Source organism: Triplophysa dalaica, chromosome 6 (assembly GCF_015846415.1).
Source record: "Triplophysa dalaica isolate WHDGS20190420 chromosome 6, ASM1584641v1, whole genome shotgun sequence".
Classification (NCBI taxonomy): Eukaryota; Metazoa; Chordata; class Actinopteri; order Cypriniformes; family Nemacheilidae; genus Triplophysa; species Triplophysa dalaica.
Genome location: NC_079547.1, coordinates 10,622,006 through 10,647,238, shown reverse-complemented (window position 1 = coordinate 10,647,238; position 25,233 = coordinate 10,622,006). Strand labels below are relative to the sequence as shown.

Sequence of the window (25,233 nt, the reverse complement as noted above, 5' to 3'; positions counted from 1 at the left end):
ACGGCAGAGAAAGATGAATGTTCTACCGTAGATTATTCTTTAAATAATCAAATACCACATGACAATATTTGAACAACATAAAAAGAAAATAAGCCAATAACAATATTGACAAATTATACTATAGCTTGTCAAGCTATACAATTAATATGATTAAAATATTTTGTATACATCACAAAAAGATTTAGAAAAGTTATGATGGAAATGCTCTAATATATGGACAAAGCGAACTGCAACTGATAAATGTGGTAAAATAACTATTATTACTTTTAATCAATGCATACAGAATCCAATTATACAATGAATTAAAATGTACTATGGTTGAGGTAAACAAACACTAAAGGGCATATGAAAGAACTATTGTAGTTGTGGTTGTAGTGGAGTAGGCGGGGCGGAACCCGGGTTCGAGACCAGTGAGTAACTGTTAATGAGCGCCAGATCGGGAGCATAAAGAGAACGAGCGACCGGACCGTCGAGGAGAGAGGACTGGGCCCGAACATGTTTTACGTTTGTATTTGTTTTTATGTTATTTCGTCGGCAGTCGTCTGTGAGGGGCGGCCGGCTGTCTTTTACTTTGTTATTATTTGATTAAATGTTTGCCGGTTCCCGTCTCCTTTCTTCCACCCTCTTTGAACCTTTCTATAGTGGTTAACTCGTTTAATGTATCATGAAGGTTTCCAATGTATAGTGCAATTCCCAATTGCCTACATGCACCAGGCCATGTTTAAAATGAGAATACAAGGACAAAGCTCAATAATCAATTATACTTTTCTAAAGGTTTAAAATTAATTTGAGGTTACACTGACAGGAGAAAACCTACTAACCTGTGCTAGTTCACTCTTTCTACACTGCTAGGACCATGCTGAAGTGAATACTGACCAACCGGTCTGGACTAAAGTGTGAACGTCTGCTAAGCAAATACCACATAATTCATGATGTACAAAATCCAGCCTATTGTGCATTTACCACCAGACCTTGCAGGCAGCACACACCTGTTTGAGAATTTTCTTCCAGAGCTCACAAAGTCACGACAACGGACGCTTATTCAAGTGGCTATTCAGTTGATGGAGATTACAAATTCTTCGTAGACTCAATCTGTGGAAGCCACATAATGCAAATTACAAGACCGAACAGCGTCTTCTTTCTTAGGAGGTTATTGGATTGAGTTGCATGAGTCATTTGACTAGAAAAAAAGATGGAGAACAGGTAAGACATTTAAAAACTCATATATATATATATATACACAGTGGGTACCGAAAGTATTCAGACCCCCTTAAATGTTTCACTCTTTGTTATATTGCAGCCATTTGCTAAAATCATTTAAGTTCATTTGTTTTCCTCATTAATGTACACACAGCACCCCATATTGACAGAAAAACACAGAATTGTTGACATTTTTGCAGATTTATTAAAAAAGAAAAACTGAAATATCACATGGTCCTAAGTATTCAGACCCTTTGCTGTGACACTCATTTATTTAACTCAGGTGCTGTCCATTTCTTATGATCATCCTTGAGATGGTTCTACACCTTCATTTGAGTCCAGCTGTGTTTGATTATACTGAATGGACTTGATTAGGAAAGCCACACCCCTGTCTATATAAGACCTTACAGCTCACAGTGCATGATACAGCAAATGAGAATCATGAGGTCAAAGGAACTGCCTAAAGTGCTCAGAGACAGAATTGTGGCAAGGCACAGATCTGGCCAACGTTACAAAAAATCTGCCGCACTTAAGGCTTTTAAGAGCACAGTGGCCTCCATAATCCTTAAATGGAAGACGTTTGAGACGACCAGAACCCTTCCTAGAGCTGGCCGTCCAGCCAAACGGAGCTATCGGGGCAGAAGAGCCTTGGTGAGAGAGGTAAAGAAGAACCCAAAGATCACTGTGGCTGAGCTACAGAGATGCATTCGGAAGATGGGAGAAAGTTGTAGAAAGTCAACCATCACTGCAGCCCTCCACCAGTCGGGGCTTTATGGCAGAGTGGCCCGACGGAACCCTCTTGTCAGTGCAAGACACATGAAATCCCGCATGGAGTTTGCTAAAAAACAACTGAAGGACTCAAAGATGGTGACAAATAAGATTCTCTGGTCTGATGAGACCAAGATAGAACTTTGTGGCCTTAATTCTAAGCCGTATGTGTGTAGAAAAGCAGGCACTGCTCATCACCTGTCCAATACAGTCCCTACAGTGAAGCAGGGTGGTGGCAGCATCATGCTGTGGGGGTGTTTTTTCAGCTGCAGGGACAGGACGACTGGTTGCAATCGAGGGAAAGATGAATGCGGCCAAGTGCAGGGATATCCTGGACGAAAAACTCTCCAGAGTGCTCGGGACCTCAGACTGGGTCGCTGGTTTAACTTCCAACAAGACAATGACTCTAAGCACACAGCTGAAATAATGAAGGAGTGGTTTCACAACAACTCCGTGACTGTTCTTGAATGGCCCAGCCAGAGCCCTGACTTAAACCCAATAGAGCATCCCTGGAGAGACCAAAAAATGGCTGTCCACCAATGTTTACCATCCAACCTGACAGAACTGGAGAGGATCTGCAAGGAGGAATAGCAGAGGATCCCCAGATCCTTGTTGCATCTTTCCCCAAAAGACTCATGGCTGTATTAAATCAAAAGGGTGCTTCTACTAAATACTGAGCAAAGGGTCTGAATACGTACGACCATGTGATATTTCAGTTTTTTTTTTAAATAAATCTGCAAAAATGTCAACAATTCTGTGTTTTTCTGTCAATATTGAGTGCTGTGTACATTAATGAGGGACAAAAAATGAACTTAAATGATTTCAGCAAATTGCTTCAATATAACAAACAGTGAAAAACTTGAGGGGGTCTGGATACTTTCTATACCCACTATATATATTTATATATATTGTAAGAAATGTTTATGTTCAGGTAATACCTTTAGTTTTAATGGACAAATCAATACTACTACAATTACACTAAAATGTATTCTGTGTGGCTGAACCTGTCACTTGGCTTACATGTGTGGCAAATATTAAAGTTATCATAGCTGTTAAATTTTAATCTATACAGATTTCCTTAAGACTTGTCCACTTGTTATAAAACGCTATAGGTCTGGGGAAACATGGATACAATTTTGAAAGATGTAACTATTTACTTACAAACCCTCCAATGACTATGATATAAAACAACCTTTCCGCACATCATACAAATCATGCTTACCTCTCAACTACACCTTTAAAACACTTTTTCATCCATCGGCTTATGGGTGACACATGAGATGTCTTATCCTTGGTTTGTCGAATTATAGACCGAACAAACAGGGACTGGCATCCACTTTTCCTAAAGAAAAATTAAAGAAAAAGAATGAAAATGTGTTACACCTCTAACACATAATTTACATACAAAGGACTAAGCTTATGATTAACGTTGTTATTAAGTATTAAAATAAATAACAACCTTAATAAACAGTTATTATAGCTCTTTTTAGGGTATAAGAACTGCTTTTAACTTATGGCAAACAAATAGATGATTTTTAATAAATATGCATTCTAGAGGTAGTTATACAAAATTCTCGTTTAGATGGACACATTAAGCATTTAAGGGCAGCTAGTACTAGCTAATAACTGCATAAATAATAGTCTGTTATTGGCATTCAATCGCAAAAAAAACAAGTGTTTGCCGACTCGCTTTCAGATTCCAATTACCATATTGCACAATTATATTTAAAATAATATTTTTTATATTCATAATTTATTGAGACATGTTATTATATAAATGCACATTATTTTCTTAGAAAAACGAAAATAAGCCAACGAAAAAAAAAACTGTCAAAAGTTATATTTTGCTCGCGTGCGGCGCGCGAACCCTGAATGCGGGCAGCCTATAGGTCGAGGTCTTTACCCATCGCGCGCACAGAGCGACTACCTTCTGAGAGGAGTTATCCTGAGGTAAAATACTTTTTTTAATTAATCAGCCTATACAAAATACATTTGTAGTGAGCTTTTACGTTTTAAGTGTCTTTGCAAATGACATTTAAAACTAAGACAAAGTTAAGAAAATCTAAGTTGTAAAACTAATACTGGCACATAGAGGAATTTCGTGTCACAAAGCTTTCAAGTATCCCAATACCGCAAAAGTATTACTTAACCCTTTACACTAAAATGTGTTTTCAAAGACGAAATAGACAAAGTTCTCTCACAACAATTAAACTACTCGCGGAAACGCGAAACATGACTGAGGGCATATACGTGTGCGCGCATAGCTGCATATTCCACTCTAATAGGAATCACTGACCGCTTTCCTGAGGAAATTATTTTTACTTTACTGGTCAATGTATTTAAGCTAAACGTATAAACCTAAATGTAAATAACGTTGTGCTTAAAAATCTGAAAAAATCTAGTTTACCTAGTGCAGTAGGAAGAAGAAGATCGATTTCACTACTTCAAATTAAACAACTGCCACTTTCACATGAAACCCACTGAACTAACTTATCATGAAGTGAACTCCCTTTCATGTACATGTAACATTAAGCTACAACATCTGTCCCACGGCTTCCGATTTATTCTAGTCACTCGCTCTTTCCGTTAACGTCACATTGTGGTAATGGGGCAAATTCGCACGGATGAACAGAAAACAATTCGTTCCATAGTTACACCTAACATGGTGACGTTACTTGAAAAGATATAAACAATTTTGTCTGAAAAGCGTCGCTTCACAGACTTGGCTTCGAGCAAGAGACCTTCGCACACGTCAAGTGCTTATAGACGGACTTGACAACCTCTCCTCAATCACGGCACTTTATCTTGTACAAAACTGGACGCGCACTCACAAATACCGTGGCTCACTTTGATTTTCTGCGCTCGTGGAATGCATAACTGGGTGGGGCTAGACGTGTCTCTCCTACAAAAACTCGTCTCATTGGCTGATGGAACAGTAAAAGTGAGCTGTTAGTTTTCGCAGATCTGGTGAAACCACAGCATGTGTTAAACAGCCATAAATATTAAAATAAACATACTTAACAGATGTATACTTTATCCCAGTTTTTCCCAATCCTGGGCCTGTTTCAATATGCTTCCAATTGTTGGAGCACATACATATTGCAACTCCTAAATCATATAAATCTGTGAATTTAATTAAAATAATTATTCTTTTTTCCAGAGTCAATTGGCATCTGATTGTTGTAAGTAACAAACCTAGCAGTTACTCTGCATATCTTGTTTCCCATGTTCCACATAACATATTTTAAGTCATGGTATTTAGTCATGTTTGCTCTTTTTTTTGTGTGTCAACAGCAGCTACCTATACCCCAAAGGCTCTTTTAGGAGCCCTTTCACAGTACGTCTTTGACTTTTTTGTAAGTATATGTTTTGCATGACTGTCAGACACCCTTCTCTGTATTTGGGTTTAAATCAGTAAAAGCAATGTCATTCAGCAAGATAGTTATCAGTTATATCCTAAGGGACTCAAGGGAGACATAATTTTTTATAAAAGTAATAGTTCACCGCAAAATGAAAATTCTGTCATATTTACGTACCCTTTTGATAGTAACAACTGATGAAACTGGATCTCGAACAGACACATCTCACTCATATTGAGTTATGTTTGCTCTCTCTTATTGTGTCCACAGATACCTGTATGCACCAAAGGCTCTCTTAAGAGCCCATTCACAAAGCGTCTTTGGCTTTTTGTAAGTATATGTTTTGCGTGACTGTCAGACACCCAGTTATAGGAATGTCATGCAGCAAAAAAAGTTATCAGTAATATCCTAAGGGAGACAGTTTTTTGTTAATAAGCAAACAAAGCATTCTGCATTGCTAGCTTGACATGTTTATCAAAACATATTTAGTCAGTAATCCCTGAATCTCAAACTCATATTTTGTCATGTTTGCTCTTTTTCTGGTTTCAACAGCACCTAAATAAACTTTTAAGTACCCCTTACAGAACTTCATTGGCATAGTAAGTATATTGGCAATTAAATCAAATTTAGGTCAATAGCATTAACTTAACACATGATGATTGTTTCCTGCTGTTAAGAGACTTAAGACAAAGGCTATCCAACTCTGCTTCAGTGTTACTTACGGAGCCTGAGACTTGTATACAGTTGAGGTTAAAAGTTTACATACTGGAAAATGTTGCAAATTTAGGAATGACAAGAGGCATTTTGAAAATAACATTTTTTTATCATGTACTGTCCTGAACATGTTATTTTACATAAAATATGTTTGCATTTAGTCAACATCACAGAATAACTAACTTTACAAAAAACACATTTTACAAAAATAAACCCATTCAAAAGTTTACATACACATGATTGATACACACTGTATGATGTTACCTAAACAATTAGTGCCAGTATTCTGCGTATTTGAATCCTGTTTACCAGTAACTGTATAATAGAGATTTATCTTTTTTCACCGAGGAAAACTGACTCATACACAACTATTACAAAAGATACAAACATTCGCTGATGCTCAAGAAATCAACACCATACAATTAAAAACCAGGTAGGTATAAACTTAGGTGACCAGCTTTCATTTTTATTATTTTGTTAAAATAACATTTATAATTTATCAACACCCTCCAGAAGCAACAAAATTTAGACATGCTTCACATATAACAAAATAATAAACAATAGACACTAGTTTTTAGGTTTAAAGGGTTTAAACCCATCTGATGTTAAATGTATTGTTACCTTCTTGAGCATCTCTGAAAGTTTGTATCTTTTGTAATAGTTGGGTTTGGGTTTCTTGATTGTCCCGTGTAAACTTTTTTCTAAAATGTGCAAAGATTTCCAGATACTGCAAAATGTGTGTCAACTTTTGACCTCAACTGTATACAGTACAGCAGGTGTGTTCACTTAACACTGCTGATTTTGCTTTTGATGCTGGGGATTTATTCAGATTTGACTGTTTAATTCACAAGCTCCTATTTGATTTAATTTATAATAACATTGCCAGGCATTTACCTGCCTAAATTTATCTAATCACAAACTGTTATGTGCGTGTCAAGCTGGGTAATTTGAGAGATCATTTATGTAGTTTTTCATAATGTTTTGTTGTTTGGTGACAAAAATTCTAGCTTTGATTCTGTAACATTTCTGATTTCCATATCCATCAAAACAGACATGAAATATTAGTATTTTAAAATAATAATTCATTTATTAAGGCATTCATTCATTCATTGAGCTCACATGTAACAAAAAACTGTTTAATTTTTTTTTATGTTTCACTGTTTACCTAACACTAAACTAACAAAATAGTCTTAACTAAACTAAAGTTAACCTGCGCTACTTTAAATGATGTTAACTTACCAGTTGACGTTATATTCAATTGCAATTATAGACCACCATCAGACAACAGACAGAAAGTCTCCAAGCACTTGAAAATTAAAGCAAAAACAAAAGAAGAATTAAAAATATTGTGAAACACTCACTTGTTTCAGGGATGCATAAAAAGGTTTCAAAGTCAAAAAAAAAAAACTAAGATACCAAGAACATTTTTTCCATTTTTATTTCAGACGACACCAACGTTTTCCCACTGAAGACGACAAGGGGCAAGGCCTTGTTGTAGAGTGTAAGTTCATACACTTTGTGGTTCAAACAGAGTTTCCTGAAATGAAAGTCTGATGAAAGGATATTTCATTATTGTTTTAAATAACACTGTGGTGGCTTAAAACAAGCTCTACATAAACTAATGGTATACAGCCTCAATAAAAAAAATAAAACAGCTAAATGAAGCATTACTCATATACATTATATTGCCAAAGGTTTTGGGTCGCCCCCTCCTAATGAACAGGTTTGACTACTTAAGGCATTTCTGTGGGTAACAATCTTAACGTTACAGCATATAATGATATTCTATGGAATTGAGTGCTTCTAATTTTATAGCAAGAGTTTTGGGAGTGCCCTTTTCTTTTCCAACATGACAATACCTCTCTGTGTATAGGGCGAGGTTCAGAAAGAAATGACTGATTCAGTCAGGGTGTAAGAACTTGACTGGTCTGCATAAATCCAAGTCTTAAACCCAGATGAACACCTTTGGTGTGACTTTAAATGCCAAATTTGAGCCAAAAACTCATCACTTCACATCACTGACTTGTACATAGTGGTAAAGTCATTTTAGAACAGGAAAGACACTTCGGAAACTGTTCAAGATTGCATTTCTATCTGCAATTCCATTTTAAAGAATTTTGTTTCCATCTCTGTTGCGACAGTTTTGTAAGAAGCTCTATTCTGTTCTAAAATGACTGGAGCAATGTATACAAGTCATTGATGTGAAGTGATGAGTTTTTGGCTCGGAGTCTTAATTTAAAGTCACATTAAAGGTGTTCATCTGGGTTTAAGACTTGGGTAAATGCTTACCAGTCAAGTTCTTACAAACTGACTGAATCGTCATTTCTTTCTGAACATTGTATGTTGCGGTGTACAGGCACGTAAATGTCATTCAAACTGGGATTAAATCCCATTCCCATTTCTGCATTATCAGAGCCATGTTTGTTGTGGATCAAAACAATTCGAAATACTGTAACGTTACGTTGTCGTGGTTTACAGTAAAATGAGGACGTGGAGGCGAGCGCATGTTAGGATTTATGCAACTCTGATAAAGCTCTGGCAACAACAAAAACGTTTTATTCTTTAAAACTTATAACTTACAATAGGGTAAAAAGTTGTCGTATCAGGTGGCAATGCAGTTTACCAAACTTTCACACTCTACCGACTACACAATGTGAAAGAACCTACGGAAAGAGCATTTCAAAAAGAAATTCAAACTAACATACTAATAATAATAAACGCTTACCTTTAACAACACATCAAAAACGCCAAATGACTCCAAATCATGTGCTTTGTGGCTTTGTAATCCGTGTATCATTCGTTCTTTTCATATTCAATTGAGATTCCAAAATCGGAAAATTAAAAAACGGTTTGTTATTTCGTTATTCGTTTATAAATGTGATACCAAAAAACAAATAACGGGTCATTTTTCGTACTTTTGATTTAATGCTCAGATCAAAAATAGGAAATGAAATAAAGGGGACACGACAGATTTTGATTTTGAGATTTAATTTGTTCGATTTGGGTAAACCGGAAGTTATCTTCGTGTGTATGTGTTGCAGTTAAAAGAAGCCTGAAAACCCTCAATCTTGCAGTGATTGACTAAGTAATTTTTTTTGTAATTTCGTATCGACACCCTGGCCGCACTGGAATCATATGCTGATTTAATTAAAGACTTATTTGAAACTGTCAGGACACATAAAGAGATGTCAACTACGCTGCAGAAGATGGGTATCCAGCGAAGTTCTGAAATGAGACGAGGCTGAATCCAGCTTCTTATTCGCAGTTTCTTATTCACGCTTAGCTTCTTAGGGACCATCTCGCGTTTCTCTTCTTTTACGTTTTTAAAATAAAAACTTTTTTGTGTGTGTGTTTCTGTGTGCGCGCGCGTGTGTGTGTGTCTGTTGGCGTGTGTCTGTGCCTGCCTGCGTGCGTGTGTGAGAGAGAGTGCACAGAGGATGGGCTGCTGCTCGCTGTCTAAGTCATGACCTGCTGAATGCCCCTTGAGATGACCGTGAACTTCACGTGGAACCTCCATCACCCACTCCCCTTAACATTCTCTATATTACTTTGATCGAACAGTTTTTTTAGGCAGCCTATGTCCACCATGAATATTAATCGAATCCAAAAGTACCTACATGTTTGAAAGTGCAATATTCTGGTGCAGAACATGCAGTACGGTTTATGCATGAGTAATTTACGTGTATATTTGTAAAAAAAACATAGTATACACCGTTTTGTTATACTTTGCATATATATAATTAACTGTTTTTATTCTATATATTTATTTTTTCTATTTCCTTTGTTTGTCTATACTGTATTTTTTCATTCTGAGCTCCTGAAACCACAACACGTTGCTTGTCTTTGTGTGCACAATTTGAAAATAAAGCTTATTCTAATTTTTTACTGATCCATTGTTCTTATACAATTTATTATACTCTTGTTGGTCTTAGCCAGTGCATTATACACACATTATATTACTGCTATGTAGTTACATGTATATATATTTAAGTAAACTTTGACACAGAACTGTGTTTTTGTACAAGTATGTCTTTGATGGTGCGTTAAAAGTTCCACAGCTAGGTTACACCTTGTCTTGATGTCTACCGTCATGCAAGAAAACAGTTTTACTGTAGCATTTTTGGGTTATTGGACAATTTGGGGTGCCATATCTCGAGTTCTTTGAGGGTGCGTTAGACGTTCTACATTGGAGTTATACCCAGTATTCATGACTAACATCTAGCCAAAAAGCAGATATTTTTATTGTAGCATTTTGTAGCAGAACTTCGCTGGATACCCATCTTCTGCAGCGTAGTTGACATCTCTTTATGTGTCTTGACAGTTTCAAATAAGTCTTTAATTAAATCAGCATATGATTCCAGTACGGCCATGGTGTCGATACGAAATTACAAAAACAATTACTTAGTCAATCACTGCAAGATTGAGGATTTTCAGGCTTCTTTTAACTTTTTGCAAATGCGGCAAACTTCCAAGTGCAACACATACACACGAAGATAACTTCCGGTTTACCCAAATCGAACAAATTAAATCTCAAAATCAAAATCTGTCGTGTCCCCTTTATTTCATTTCCTATTTTTGATCTGAGCATTAAATCAAAAGTACGAAAAATGACCCGTTATTTGTTTTTTGGTATCACATTTATAAACGAATAACGAAATAACAAACCGTTTTTTAATTTTCCGATTTTGGAATCTCAATTGAATATGAAAAGAACGAATGATACACGGATTCTTTGTGCACAGCTGAGCTCATGCATCTTGGTGAACAAGATTCTTCTTCTGGTTTATAAACGATTCGCACAAATACGGGCATATCGCCACCTGCTGGGCTGGGTTGACGTGTAACAGGTTATTGAAATACGGATTCATCATACAATATACAAACAAAGAAAAGTAGCTTACTTTATTTCTATAACATTGAGAAACAAGCAGTGTCACTAAGGTAGAGATACTTGTCTTCCGCTGGTGTGTAAAAATATTTAGATCATAGTACAACATTTTCCTCCATCACATCATCAGTGCGCTACCAATAATATTCCTAAAGTGTTCCTGTACTTCAACAATACAAAAGGCTGTAATTTCCAGCGCAGGGAACACACAACAGAATGTATACCTTGCACATTAACCTGTTCCATCAGTGGAACATTTAAGTTTACTTGAATCTTTTACTATTAAATTGTATTCTAATGATGACAAACTGTAAATCACTTTTTTTTACTACTATAACTACTTTTTTGGTCAGCAATAATCTGCCAAGTGTCCTTTTTTGTTAAAAAGGCAATTTAAGGGCAGCATTCCAAATTATGAATTTATGACTGATGTTAAATGAATTATTGTGAAATATGTTATGACAACATTTTTCATGTCCAGTATATTGGCTTTAGAATGGATTCCAAATCTAAGAGGCAGCGATACACAAGGCAGTGGAAATATGCACGAAGATCATTGGATGAAGGTCCTGTGGAGAAGGAACGATTAGATCATCCATTAACACCTCAAGAAGGATATGCTGAAAGAATGGACATTGATGACGACATCTCAAGTTCTGTTGGTACTGTTGATGTTGGTTTCATTGGGAGTTGCAGTTCTGGACATGAGACTGTGAACAATGCGCTCAATGAGGAAACTGAGAGTGTAAATGAAATGGCCTCAACTTCACTCCCAACATTTCTGCAAGAATGGTCAATAAAGCACAACATCACGCATAATGCTTTAGATGATCTCCTGAAAGGACTTAAAAGAAATGGACACCCAGAGCTCCCATCCACAGCAAGGACATTGCTGAAAACTCCAAGGACTGTTACATCATCACAAAAGTCAGGAATGGAGTGTGTTCATTTTAATTTAAGAGAGAGCCTTAGTGACCAGTTAAAACGTTATCCGACAGAGATGATTGAACGAGTGAGTACACTGGAGCTATCATTTAATATTGATGGCCTACCCATTTTTAAAAGCAGCAGGACACATCTTTGGCCCATCCTCTGTGCTATTCACCTAAACCCCATAAGTGTTTTTCCTGTCACACTGACACTTGGTCCCACCAAACCAAAAGATCTGGAATTTGCTGAGGAAGCCATTAATGACATCCAAGAGCTCCTTGACAATGGTCTAGATGGAAAAAATATTAGGATCAGATGCTTTGTGTGTGATGCACCAGCAAGAGCAATGGTGAAGAAGATCAAGCAGTATTCTGGGTATTTTGGATGTGACAAATGCACTCAGAAAGGCACATGGATCTCTGGGCGAGTAACTTACCCAGAGGTAGACAATCTCACTCTGCGCACCAATGAAGCATTTCGTGCTGAAATGGCCATACGTCAGGAAAATCAGACTGCGCCAGTGTCTCCCTTTTTGAGGCTCCCGTTGGATATGATACAACAATTTCCAATTGACTACATGCACCAAGCCTGCCTGGGTGTTATGAAGAAGCTAATCACAGAGTGGGTTAGAGGAGACAGAAAAGTAAGACTGTCTGCGGGGCAAATAAATGAGGTGACGCAAAGGCTGCTGTCACTCAGAAGCGCCATTCCAAACTGTTTTGTCAGAAAACCTCGGAATCTAGAGGACATTGATAGGTGGAAGGCAACAGAACTGCGCCAGTTTGCTGTTTATACAGGCAAGATCGTGTTGAAGGGCATTTTGAGTGACCATCTTTACGACCATTTCATGGCATTCAGTGTTGCCTTGAGTCTTCTGCTTTGTCCAACATTGGCAAGGGAACACAACAGATACAGCAAAGAGCTAATGCAATACTTCATTGCGAAAACAAAAGAACTGTATGGCGACCACTTTCTTGTGTACAACATCCATTCAATGGTACATCTATCGGAAGAGGCAATGGCTTTTGGCAGCCTTGATGCATGCAGTGCATTCCCATTCGAGAATTATCTCGGTAAGCTAAAACGGCTTGTAAGGTCTGGAAAGCAGCCCCTTGTTCAATTGGCCAAACGTCTCACAGAGATGTCCACTTCTCCTCTCTCTGTGGTGACCTCCAGGTCGAAAACCAAAAGGCCAAATAATGCATTTATTCTTGCTGAAGGAAAGTGCTGTGAGGCCATTGAAGAGAGAAATGAATCGGATGATTCAGGTACTCCGTTGCTGATGTGCAGATGTTTTGAAAGATCTGAACCACTTTTCAGAGATCCAGTAGACTCAAGAACACTTGGATGTTTAAAAGTCCAAAGAAGATATTCAGTGATGAAGCTCATACCAGAACGCAAGCTGACAAGAATGGCCATAATGATAGAAAAAGGCCAGGAGTTGATTTTCTTGGCAGTCCTGCATGAACACTGAGCACAGGAAGAATCTCTCTACCTCTCTCTCTCTCTCCACTGGGACAGTCTATAGGCATCACATTTAAGGACATCATTGACAGCAAGGACAGACATTAAGGTTATTCAAATAAGATTTTAAACATTCTAGTACAGTCCGGAACTTGTTATCGCACAATAAACTCTGACAGTGTCACCAGGCTTGTATCACACTGAAGGATTTTATTTCACAATAAACGTATGATTGTACATTATCTCTGTTACACACTAACCTCATAAGTTATTGAACATGAAAAATTGATTTAAAACATTTTAGTAGCTAATTTTTTTATTTAAATGCAGACATTCTGGCTAAGAATCCAGTATTCAGTGTAATTTAATAAGTAAGTAATAAGGTACGAGAGGTTAAGTGTGAATAAGTAACTTATTTACGATAAAGTACTAGCCTCAAGTATGTTATTGCTTTTAAAAAACAGTTACTATTAAAATATGAAAAATATGAATGAAAGAAACGTAAACAGCACCAGAATATTTTGATTAACGTTGCCCTTAACTTTTCACATAACTTTCAATTATTTCACAGAACAGATGTTTACATATAGCCCATAACATGTAAGGGATGATTCAAGACTTGTCGTGCGTTAAAGGGTTTTAATGCACTACGTGGAGGCCATGAACCATTGGTTACTTTTAATACTATGCAATACCCAGATCATCATTAACAGTTTTTGTTTTTATAGTTTTGTATTAGCCTTTTGTTTGATATGAACTCTGCCTACTGATCCTCAGAGAAATCCAATTTCATTTTAACAGATGGCCACAAAACAGTATGCAGTGGTGGAATTTTCAGACGACAATTCGGTCGAAATTGTCCCCACCTCATGGTTGGAGGAGAGCAAAGAGGTATGTTTTTGTTTCAATCAATGTTTTTTTGTTTTAACTTAATTTACAGCTTATGCATATATTTACAGTGTTTTATATTTACTTTTTCAGGGAAAAATATTCTGCTATTGGACTTTTTCCAATGTGCGGCAGCTTGTGAAAGGCTGCAGTTTACCTGACAGGATCAACTGGAGGAAGTTACAGTTAAAAAAAATTTGGCTGAAAACAGGTAAAGGAATTCCATTGTAGGATATATATAATATCCAGTGCTAGGAATGGGAATGGGGAAATGCAGGGAGAGATCAAGGGATTGACATTCAAGGGGGATTGAGGAATTTCATATTGTATCCATAAAATACCATCTAAACACTATGCACTTTTCACACATACATAAAGCAAGATTTTCTTCATCTATAGGTAAAAAAAAATATCCCTGCTCAAATTTCAATGAAAATGATTAAAACTAAATGTCAAGAGCATTGCTAAAAAGGTATATTTGACCCAACATTTTTTTAGGCTCATACAGCACAGCTGTAGAAAAATGTTCCCGTGTTGTGGAGACTTCAAATATTGAAACAGAGGACACCACAAGAACTAAAAAGAGGGCACAGAAGAAGCCAAAGAGATTTCTGTCAGAAAAAGATTCCTCCTCAAGTGGTAACAATTCAAATCACTTCCAAAACCATTATTCCAACTCTTCAAAAGACTGAAACATTTCTTAAAACTATAAACAGTTTGAAACAAGTCACTCATTCTCTAGTTTACTAAATGCTATTTAAATATATTTTTTCCTTGAAGCACATATACACATTGTAGTAGAGTAGGCGGGGCGAGACCGCGATTCGAGGCCGATGTGCGCACAGCTGGCGCTCATCCACAATTACTCACCGGACTCGAACCACGGTCTCGCCCCGCCTACTCTACTACACACATAAAGCTCTATTCATTTATTCTGAGATGTTTCTGAGAAAACAAATTAATGAACAAAATTTAAGTTGTGACGTTTTGGGCACCTCAATAACCCTAAAATAAAACCTTTAACCAATTGTGATTAAAAACAAAAAATATGTATTAAAGGAAAGAATGTCATTGTTCCATATAGACAAGTTTCTTTGGACAAATTGTATTTTGCTACTTTGTTTCAGATATTTAGATTTGACATAATTAGATTTAAGATACAATTTGAACTGTTTTTGTGAACTCTTTGCTAGAGCTAGTCGGTCCCAATCGTGGAGAGCATGTATTCTGCATAGTTTAGTTCCAACCCTTATCCAACACACCTGTTCATCATTTGCAAATAGTCCTGAATACTTTGATCAGCTTGGTTAGTTGAATTTGGTTAGGGTTGGAACTAAACTCCGCAGGAGACCAGCCCTCCAGGAGCCGAGTTGACTAGACCTGCTCTAAGCTTTATTTTAACACAATTTGTTCTTTTTTTCAGATGATTGTAGAGTTTTAGCAAAGAAGAAGTCAGAAAAAAGTATATGCAAACCTGTTCCACCTAAATGTAAGTTGGTGGCATTAAAAATAATACATAATTGTTTTCCAGCCTTGATGTTCTATCAGTTTTTTATTTACAGACACACCCTTGTCCAAGACTCCTCTGGACATGGGTTCGTACAATATAAAAATATGTTTTTAAGTATTAGTACTAGACATGCAGTATATTACTCTCTTTTTCTCTCTTGCGTTTTGACTTCTAACAGACAACAATGACATTTCAAGTGGTTGTTCTGTAAATTGTAAGCATATATTTTCTTATTTAATTTTCATAACCTGAAACCTTATCAGTAAGGCATCATTTAATAGTTTATTTGGTAATTTTTTCTACAGCAGAAGAATCTCTGCAGAAGTACCCACAGCAAAGTGTGTCTTACAATCTTCAAGGTTGTGCAAAATGTGATTGCATTCTTGTATTTATTGACTATTAAAATTAGAGTATCTCTCTAATAATTGAATAACACTTTTAATACTTTTAAAACTTAAAAATATTTTTAGAAAAGGGTCAGTGCTGGTCCTTGATTTTGATCCTGGTTCTAAGCCGTTATAAAAAAACAGTAACCCACTGCTTCTTCGGGCTTATTGCTTTATTTTGCAACAGTTGCCAAAGAGCTCCTTTTAGAAGAGCCCCAGTCTTCGTCTGAAGCAGCAACAAAGAGTAAGTCCGTTTATTAATTTTCCAGATTAAAATAAAGCATATTCAATATTATTCTAAATGCTTTACAGACTATCGCACAAAAGTCTTGCAAAAGTTGCAAGACATTGTTGAAAACCAACAAGAAATCCTGGCCATGCAGCGACAATTGCTGGCTTCTACAGCTGTGATGGTAGTAGAGGATGGAGGGGACCTTCTTCACAATGGGCCGTGTCAGACAGTGGAAGAACTTCAGCTGCTGGATTCTGAACTTGCCCACAAGGACAAACAAATAAAGATGGTAAATATATATGTATATATAAATACAGTGAGGAAAATAAGTATTTGAACACCCTGCTATTTTGCATGTCCTCCAACTTAGAAATCATGGAGGGGTCTGAAATTGTCATCATAGGTGCATGTCCACTGTGAGAGACATAACCCTAACCCTATAAATGCAACTTCAACTAATTGTAAAGTGCTTCCTTTATAAAGAATGCTGCTATCTCACATTAAAGTAATAAGCCCCAAGAAGCCGTGGGTTACAGTGCATTTTATAACAGCTAAGGGGCGTATAGGCACGACGCGAAGCGGACTGCTTTTATAAAACAGTTACTCCATATGCTTAGCAAGGTTTCATTAAATAAAGTAAATAAAATGATATTTAGGCTATGTGGTGCGGTCAGCCGTTATGTATTGGGGTATTTTATAACGGCTAAGAACTCCGCTCAGCCTATCAGAATCAAGGACCAGAACTGACCGTTTTATAAAATGCAGTAAAGCAGTCCTTTTATAGAGTAAAAAAAGAATACCTGTAGTTAAGGTGTACCTTTAGAGTCTTCGTAGTGCGTTAAAAGACAACCTTATCGGAAAAAACAAAGCCCTGAACTTATTTTGTATAGTCTACTAATAATAATTCTTAATATAACATTAAACTTCAAATACTAGGCCTACTCACCCTCCTGTCATTAATGCATCTCTTGCTGTACGACATAGGAAGTTTTTTTTAATGATAACGTTTTTAACATAATATATATATAATTATGTGATAGTTCACCCAAAATACTAAATTCTTATTCATTTACTTACCCTCTTATCATTTCAAACCTGTACGACTTTTTTGTACGGAACACAAAAAATGTTTGCTATTTTGAAGAATGTTGGGAACCATTATTCATTGACTTGACATTGGTTTTGTGTCCACACACTGGAAGTGAATGGGTACGGCCATTGTTTGGTTACTAACATCCTTCAAAATATTTTTTTATATATACTTTTGTGTTCTGTATAAGAAAGAAAGTCATACAGTTTTCAAATGATAAGAGTGTGAGTAAATGATTATTATTATTTACTTAAAATGTGTTATAACTTAAAAAGAAACATCACTTTCTGTAGTACAGCAAGAGATTATGGCTGCATTAGCAAGAACAGGTACACAATAATTTAAATCAAACAAAATCCAGCAACAATATGCAGCCCAGCCTGCATAATCGAACTCCACAAAAACCCAGATAACAGAACCTTTGGCAAAGATTTACAAATCTTTCTGAATATTAAAAACACAAAAAGTAATAATTAATTCAACATCAATATACAACATCCTGATCAGTTTTGACTTAATATAAGTTTTCCAAATAAGCACTAAGAACATACACTTGTATGTGAAGGGAAATTAACTTGTTTTGAGTAGATGGATAATTTACAGTTTATATTTACTGTATATTTACTGTTTATCACTGTTAAAATAAATCCCCATCTAAAAAATGCTTGTGTGTTTTTAACCCATGGCTGGGTCAATATTGGACTGAACACATGGTTGGGTTATTTCAACCCAAATGTTGGCTTGTTCTCACGGTTGGGTAACAACAACTCCGCATTTGGGTTAATATAACCCAACCATGTGTTCTGTGCAACATTGATCCAGCCATGGGTTAAAAACACACCAGCATTTTTTTTGTAAAAACATTGTATAGTGTTAATATGTACGCAAAGTAGGAAGAGTAAAAGTTATGTAGTGTTGTGTTAATGAGATAACAGGCACAATAAGTGATGAAAATGTGAACAGGTACAGAAAAAAACCAACCACAACTGACTACTAAGAGTCAACTGCAACATATCTGGTAGACACATACAATCTGTCAAAATCTCACCATAAAGAGGAGGACTAAACAACTCCACAAACACTATTTCTGCCATACACATCTCTGTTTATTAGGCACATTAGTTATACCAAGAAATGATTGTTAATTATGGATGATAGCGTAATCATCAAATATTATGTGGTAGCCTCATTCCATCCTATCCATTTTTACTATCTAATTGTCATGAAACTCCGAGGAGACAAGGCAGGAGAACCCAAGTGCAGGCAGACAAGGTGGTACAGGGGTTTGAACGCGAATTTATTTATAATAAACAAGACAAAAACAGGCAAAACAAAAACCCTCAATGGGGAAAACAGGATAAACAATTAAGAAGGACACTGACTACAACTAGACTAAGAAACAAAGACTTGAAACAATAAACTAACACTTACTAAAACACGTTGGAAACATGTAACAGGAACAACAACTTCGCAGAGCATCAACAGGAACTAGTACAAGAACATGAACATCGAACAGCATAACACATTCACAATGCATGGCAAACGCAATGAACCGCACAAGACAATGAAACAAGAGGACTCTTATAGGGAGACAATGACAGGATAATTAATAGGGGACAGGTGAAACAGATGAAACACTAAGGGGAAGCTAATGACACGAAATGGCGGGAAACACAGACGAGACTCGGGGAGAGTATGGAAGCCCAAAAGGTCCAAAATCTCTCTCCCCACATGAAACAGGGAATTCTGTTTTGGTTCTGCCTCAAGACCAAGAATTAGCCAGACAAGATAGGCAGAACCGTGACAGAACCCCCGCCTTAAGGAGCGACATCCTGACGCTCCTCAAGGAGACTCACAGGACAAAACAGACTGAGACATAGACAAGACTAAACAAAACATGGAAAACAAAATCAGTGGCAGACAGGCAAGAATCAATAGGGGATTAGGGTGACTTAATAAAAATAACAAACAAGGGAGGGGGGGGTGGGGGCAAACAAGAAGACATGGGAAGTCCAAAAGGGGGAGGGCTGGGTGGGAAAGTTCCAGCCCTTGGGGACGCGCCAGGGCGCGGAGCCCCAGGAGGCTTGACAGGGGTAGTCCTGGGGGGAACCGTCCTAGTCCCCTGCAGGACTGGAGGGCTGGACCACGGCTGGAATGCCGGGCTGGACCAGGGTCTGAAGATCAGCCTGACAGGGTTGGACGGCGGCTGGGCAGCCGGACTTGACGGCGGCTGGGCAGCCGGACTTGACGGCGGCTGGGCAGCCGGACTTGACGGCGGCTGGGCGGCCGGACTTGACGGCGGCTGGGCGGCCGGACTTGACGGCGGCTGGGCGGCCGGACTTGACGGCGGCTGGGCGGCCGGACTTGACGGCGGCTGGGCGGCCGGACTTGACGGCGGCTGGGCGGCCGGACTTGACGGCGGCTGGGCGGCCGGACTTGACGGCGGCTGGGCGGCCGGACTTGACGGCGGCTGGGCGGCCGGACTTGACGGCGGCTGGGCGGCCGGACTTGACGGCGGCTGGGCGGCCGGACTTGACGGCGGCTGGGCGGCCGGACTTGACGGCGGCTGGGCGGCCGGACTTGACGGCGGCTGGGCGGCCGGACTTGACGGCGGCTGGGCGGCCGGACTTGACGGCGGCTGGGCGGCCGGACTTGACGGCGGCTGGGCGGCCGGACTTGACGGCGGCTGGGCAGCGCTCTCTGACGGCGGCTGGGCAGCGCTCTCTGACGGCGGCTGGGCAGCGCTCTCTGACGGCGGCTGGGCAGCGCTCTCTGACGGCGGCTGGGCAGCGCTCTCTGACGGCGGCTGGGCAGCGCTCTCTGACGGCGGCTGGGCAGCGCTCTCTGACGGCGGCTGGGCAGCGCTCTCTGACGGCGGCTGGGCAGCGCTCTCTGACGGCGGCTGGGCAGCGCTCTCTGACGGCGGCTGGGCAGCGCTCTCTGACGGCGGCTGGGCAGCGCTCTCTGACGGCGGCTGGGCAGCGCTCTCTGACGGCGGCTGGGCAGCGCTCTCTGACGGCGGCTGGGCAGCGCTCTCTGACGGCGGCTGGGCAGCGCTCTCTGACGGCAGCTGGGCGGCCGGACTTGACGGCGGGCTTGGTTCCGGCTCCTGGAACGGGCTTAGTTCCGGCTCCTGGAACGGGCTTAGTTCCGGCTCCTGGAACGGGCTTAGTTCCGGCTCCTGGAACGGGCTTAGTTCCGGCTCCTGGAACGGGCTTGGTTCCGGCTCCTGGAACGGGCTTGGTTCCGGCTCCTGGAACGGGCTTGGTTCCGGCTCCTGGAACGGGCCTGGTTCCGGCTCCTGGAACGGGCCTGGTTCCGGCTCCTGGAACGGATCCGCGGCCGGAACGGCCGCTCGGACAGTCGCCTCCCCACGGCGCCCCCCCAAAAAATATTTGGGACTGGATAGCACCGGACTGGGTAGCACCGGACTGGGTAGCACCGGACTGGGTAGCACCGGACTGGGTAGCACCGGACTGGGTAGCACCGGACTGGGTAGCACCGGACTGGGTAGCACCGGACTGGGTAGCACCGGACTGGGTAGCACCGGACTGGGTAGCACCGGACTGGGTAGCACCGGACTGGGTAGCACCGGACTGGGTAGCACCGGACTGGGTAGCACCGGACAGGGTAGCACCGGACTGGGTAGCACCGGACTGGGTAGCACCGGACTGGGTAGCACCGGACTGGGTAGCACCGGACTGGGTAGCACCGGACTGGGTAGCACCGGACTGGGTAGCTCCGGACTGGGTAGCTCCGGACTGGGTAGCTCCGGACTGGGTAGCTCCGGACTGGGTAGCTCCGGACTGGGTAGCTCCGGACTGGGTAGCTCCGGACTGGGTAGCTCCGGACTGGGTAGCTCCGGACTGGGTAGCTCCGGACTGGGTAGCTCCGGACTGGGTAGCTCCGGACTGGGTAGCTCCGGACTGGGTAGCTCCGGACTGGGTAGCTCCGGACTGGGTAGCTCCGGACTGGGTAGCTCCGGACTGGGTAGCTCCGGACTGGGTAGCTCCGGACTGGGTAGTTTCTTTCTCCTCCGCCGGCCAGTGGGACTGGCCGACGGTAGAGTGACCGCAGGAGGTGCTGCGGATGAGGGTGCCGAGCTCCCCAGGGTAAGGGCGGCCAGGGCGCGGTCCTCCGGGACGGTAGCCACGGGGGTGGACACCCAGTCTGGCACTAATGGCCAGGGATCATCCCGGTTGACCACATACCTGATCATGTCGCCCATCCACAGGGAGCTCAACATCCTCATCTCAGACCGCCGGAGAGGCTCGGTGAGGCAGCAGTTAAAAATAACCTTGAGCTCTGCCTCACCGAACTCAGTCTCCCTAGCTGCAGCCAGGAACTCCCGAGCGAACTGCCTGATCCCGCGATCCCCCTGCTTAAAACCCAACAGGAGTCGGGCCTGGTGGGACCGCAAGGAATCGTCCGCGGTTGCCTGCTGGGTTCTGTTGGGGCGGTTCATTCTGTCATGAAACTCCGAGGAGACAAGGCAGGAGAACCCAAGTGCAGGCAGACAAGGTGGTACAGGGGTTTGAACGCGAATTTATTTATAATAAACAAGACAAAAACAGGCAAAACAAAAACCCTCAATGGGGAAAACAGGATAAACAATTAAGAAGGACACTGACTACAACTAGACTAAGAAACAAAGACTTGAAACAATAAACTAACACTTACTAAAACACGTTGGAAACATGTAACAGGAACAACAACTTCGCAGAGCATCAACAGGAACTAGTACAAGAACATGAACATCGAACAGCATAACACATTCACAATGCATGGCAAACGCAATGAACCGCACAAGACAATGAAACAAGAGGACTCTTATAGGGAGACAATGACAGGATAATTAATAGGGGACAGGTGAAACAGATGAAACACTAAGGGGAAGCTAATGACACGAAATGGCGGGAAACACAGACGAGACTCGGGGAGAGTATGGAAGCCCAAAAGGTCCAAAATCTCTCTCCCCACATGAAACAGGGAATTCTGTTTTGGTTCTGCCTCAAGACCAAGAATTAGCCAGACAAGATAGGCAGAACCGTGACACTAATTATGTATGTGATGTTTTATTTTGTTTTGTTTTTATTATATTAGGCCTGTAAAACTATTGCTTAAAGTCCAGCTGTGTTGTGGTTAGCATATTCCAAATGATTTTTTCACATTATGCACATATACGATTTAAACTACTGCATCCTTTAGACTAAATGACATCAAGAATCAATGAACACTTCTTAACGATGGTTCAAGACAAATGAAAAACTTTATACCACAATGCATGCTGGGTACCATAAAACAAAGCTAATCCATGGTTCCCAGCATGTACTGCGCATGAACATGTTTTGCAGATAAACTGTCTTGCTTTTATTTGCTTTTATATTTGCTGTTTTTTTTGGGGACTTTCGCAGCTAATTTTGTGATGTTGATTGATTTGTTTATTCACACAGCTTGTTCATGTCAGTTCTGTCACAAATAAAAATCAAAAGTCTTAAGCACATTATAGAATTTTCATACCAACAAAATGTTTGAAGCAAGTTATTTATATCTTGCTGTAGTGTGTCCTAAGGAAATTTAAGTTTACATTCCAAGCAATCCTTTTGTCATTATTTTTGATAAATCAGTGAGATTTTTTGTACGTGTACCGAGAGTCTGAAAATAATAGATATGGTCCACACAGAGATGTGGTCTTGTCATCATCTGGTCTGTTTATTACATTAAGAAGGAGAAAAGAATGATACAGACTAAACCCTGTGACAATGTCTCAAAGACACTTGAAGGAGCACCTGCAAACATCCAGTACAATGAAGTTTTGGGCACTTTTTTCTGTGATCTGTAAAGTGGGGATGCTTAATAAAAAAAATGTCATAAATCAATATTATTTATCAATTAGCTTCTACATTTCTGTGTGGAGCATTCATTGTTGTCAGACTCCCTGTACATACAGAAACGTCACTGGATTTTCAAAAATAATAACAAAATGAATGCTAGGAAATGTAGACTTACATTTCCTATAGACACACTACAGCAAAATATAAAAAACTGGCTTAAAACGTTTTGTTGGGTAAGACTTTTGCACATTATTCTTTATGGTGTTGACTTCTTGAGCATCAGGGAATGTTGTTTAAGATATTTGTTTCTTGTTACTTTTTTGTTTATTTTGAACAAAATCAATGCACTGTCGATTTAATAAAGAGTTACCAGCTTGTAACTTGTTACAAAGTATAATACATAAAAAATAGGGTTGAAAGATAGGTATGTGGTTTCTTAATTTAGCAGTTTGCCATTTCCCGGCCAAAAATGGCTAACCTGCACCAGGTCTGGACTGGGACACAATGTTTCCTTTTTACAATCTGTTAGTCTACAACCCTTTTGAGGTACCGATACAATGAGTTATCAATACATGTGTTCTTCTCTCCATCTTATTCTCCTTCTCATCCCCTGCTTCCTTCAGATGTATATATTCTTCAGATTCTACTATAATCTGATTATTTAGCATTGCAGTGTATGGCAGTTAAGACTTGATAAGCAAATTTGAACTCACATGATCAAAAAATACAAATAGATCAATATTTATGAATGTCTTTGAACACACTTCAATTTTTTAATTAAATTCCTTCATTGCATTAATTATTTATCATATTTTATTACAGATGAACTACCTTCGATCCCTTGGGGGCTTAAATCCTGGTGCTGCGGTCCGCAAAATGTTGCGCAAGATTGCCCTAAATGAGGTCTTGGGGGCCTACAGTCTGAAAGGAAAGAAAAATAAAAAGGCCTTCCAAGACCTACAAATTTGTAACTTAGTAATAGGCAAGTTTTTTTTCCTGACTTGTGTCATTTTAGGGTCATTAAAAAGTTTTGTTTTACTGTGTGAACATAAAGGGAGTATTTATCTGATCAGAGATTGTCATTCTATTTTACAGGAGCAACACAAAAAAACTTTAGGAAGCTGAGGGCAACTGATGTGGAGGACGAAATTTCTCTAGTTTTAAAATATGCCCCACACAGGCATTTGAAATGGTAAACAATGTTATTTGTAAATTATCAGTATGATTCAATCAACTCTCTAACTTTTTATAAGACGGGCCAATAGGTTTAGAAAAGATTTGTAAATTAATTGCAGGCAGTATTAACGATCAACATTATTCATTGGAGACACTGCAATTAATAACTATTTCACATAATAAGTATTCACTTCAACTATAGTGTTTAAGATTCGTCTTATTCATTTCCTTTTTGTTTTGTTTTCAGATGATGCTGAAGTGAAGATAGTGGACTTGCTTCTGTATTTTAATTAATTGTAGACTATATATATCTCATTATACATTTAATAAATAGTAATTTTAATGTTATGTATACAATTTCATATTACCAATTAGTTTAACATCTTAAAGATATTATTCTCCAGTTGTTTTATTTGAATGTTGTTTAAGGTTTTTCATGTAGTTTATATTATATTTCTCATTCTACATTTAATAAATAGTAATTAAACTATCATTTTAAAATTAAATTTTTAGCTATTAGTTTAATGTTTTAAAGTTAATGTTATGTTCTTTGTATTTGTTTTATTTGTATGTTGTTCAAGGGTGTTTATGCAGTTTAATTTAAAAATGTTGATTGATTTAACCCCGGTTCTTGTTCTTTAAGCAATAAACAAGCTATAACACATGATTTCAGATTTATTTGCATTAATCATAACATTAAGGTTAGGGGAACGTTCCCCTAACGTTAGAGGAACGTTCCCGTAACGTTAGGTGACTGTTCCCGTAACGTTAGGGGAACGTTCACGTAACGTTAG

The 25,233-nt window shown here is 39.5% G+C and overlaps 1 protein-coding gene and 1 long non-coding RNA gene across 8 annotated transcripts; one reads left to right on the top strand and one right to left on the bottom strand.

Moving 5' to 3' along the window:
* Positions 1-1,048: 1,048 nt before the first annotated feature.
* LOC130425035 (uncharacterized) lies at positions 1,049-8,823 on the bottom strand. The gene is made up of 5 exons (XR_008907022.1): positions 8,767-8,823; positions 7,458-7,591; positions 7,281-7,347; positions 3,191-3,310; positions 1,049-1,180 (listed from the first exon to the last, which is right to left on the bottom strand). It is a non-coding gene; the product is annotated as an uncharacterized LOC130425035 (long non-coding RNA).
* Positions 2,847-24,823, top strand: LOC130425034 (uncharacterized). 7 transcript variants are annotated; one of them, XM_056751065.1, is made up of 17 exons: positions 3,939-5,150; positions 5,263-5,324; positions 5,598-5,657; positions 5,880-5,926; positions 7,487-7,542; positions 14,125-14,214; positions 14,305-14,422; positions 14,710-14,850; positions 15,635-15,700; positions 15,774-15,806; positions 15,900-15,935; positions 16,027-16,092; positions 16,295-16,351; positions 16,420-16,628; positions 24,086-24,245; positions 24,359-24,455; positions 24,687-24,823. In XM_056751065.1, coding segments are annotated over exons 6-17 (1,074 nt in total). In that variant the 5' UTR covers positions 3,939-5,150; positions 5,263-5,324; positions 5,598-5,657; positions 5,880-5,926; positions 7,487-7,542; the 3' UTR covers positions 24,688-24,823. The 7 variants fall into 7 exon arrangements, 4 of the variants coding, with proteins under 4 accessions (XP_056607043.1, XP_056607044.1, XP_056607046.1 ...); XM_056751068.1 differs by having other exon boundaries at positions 3,940-5,150; positions 16,027-16,080; XM_056751066.1 differs by lacking the exon at positions 5,880-5,926.
* Positions 24,824-25,233: the final 410 nt, after the last annotated feature.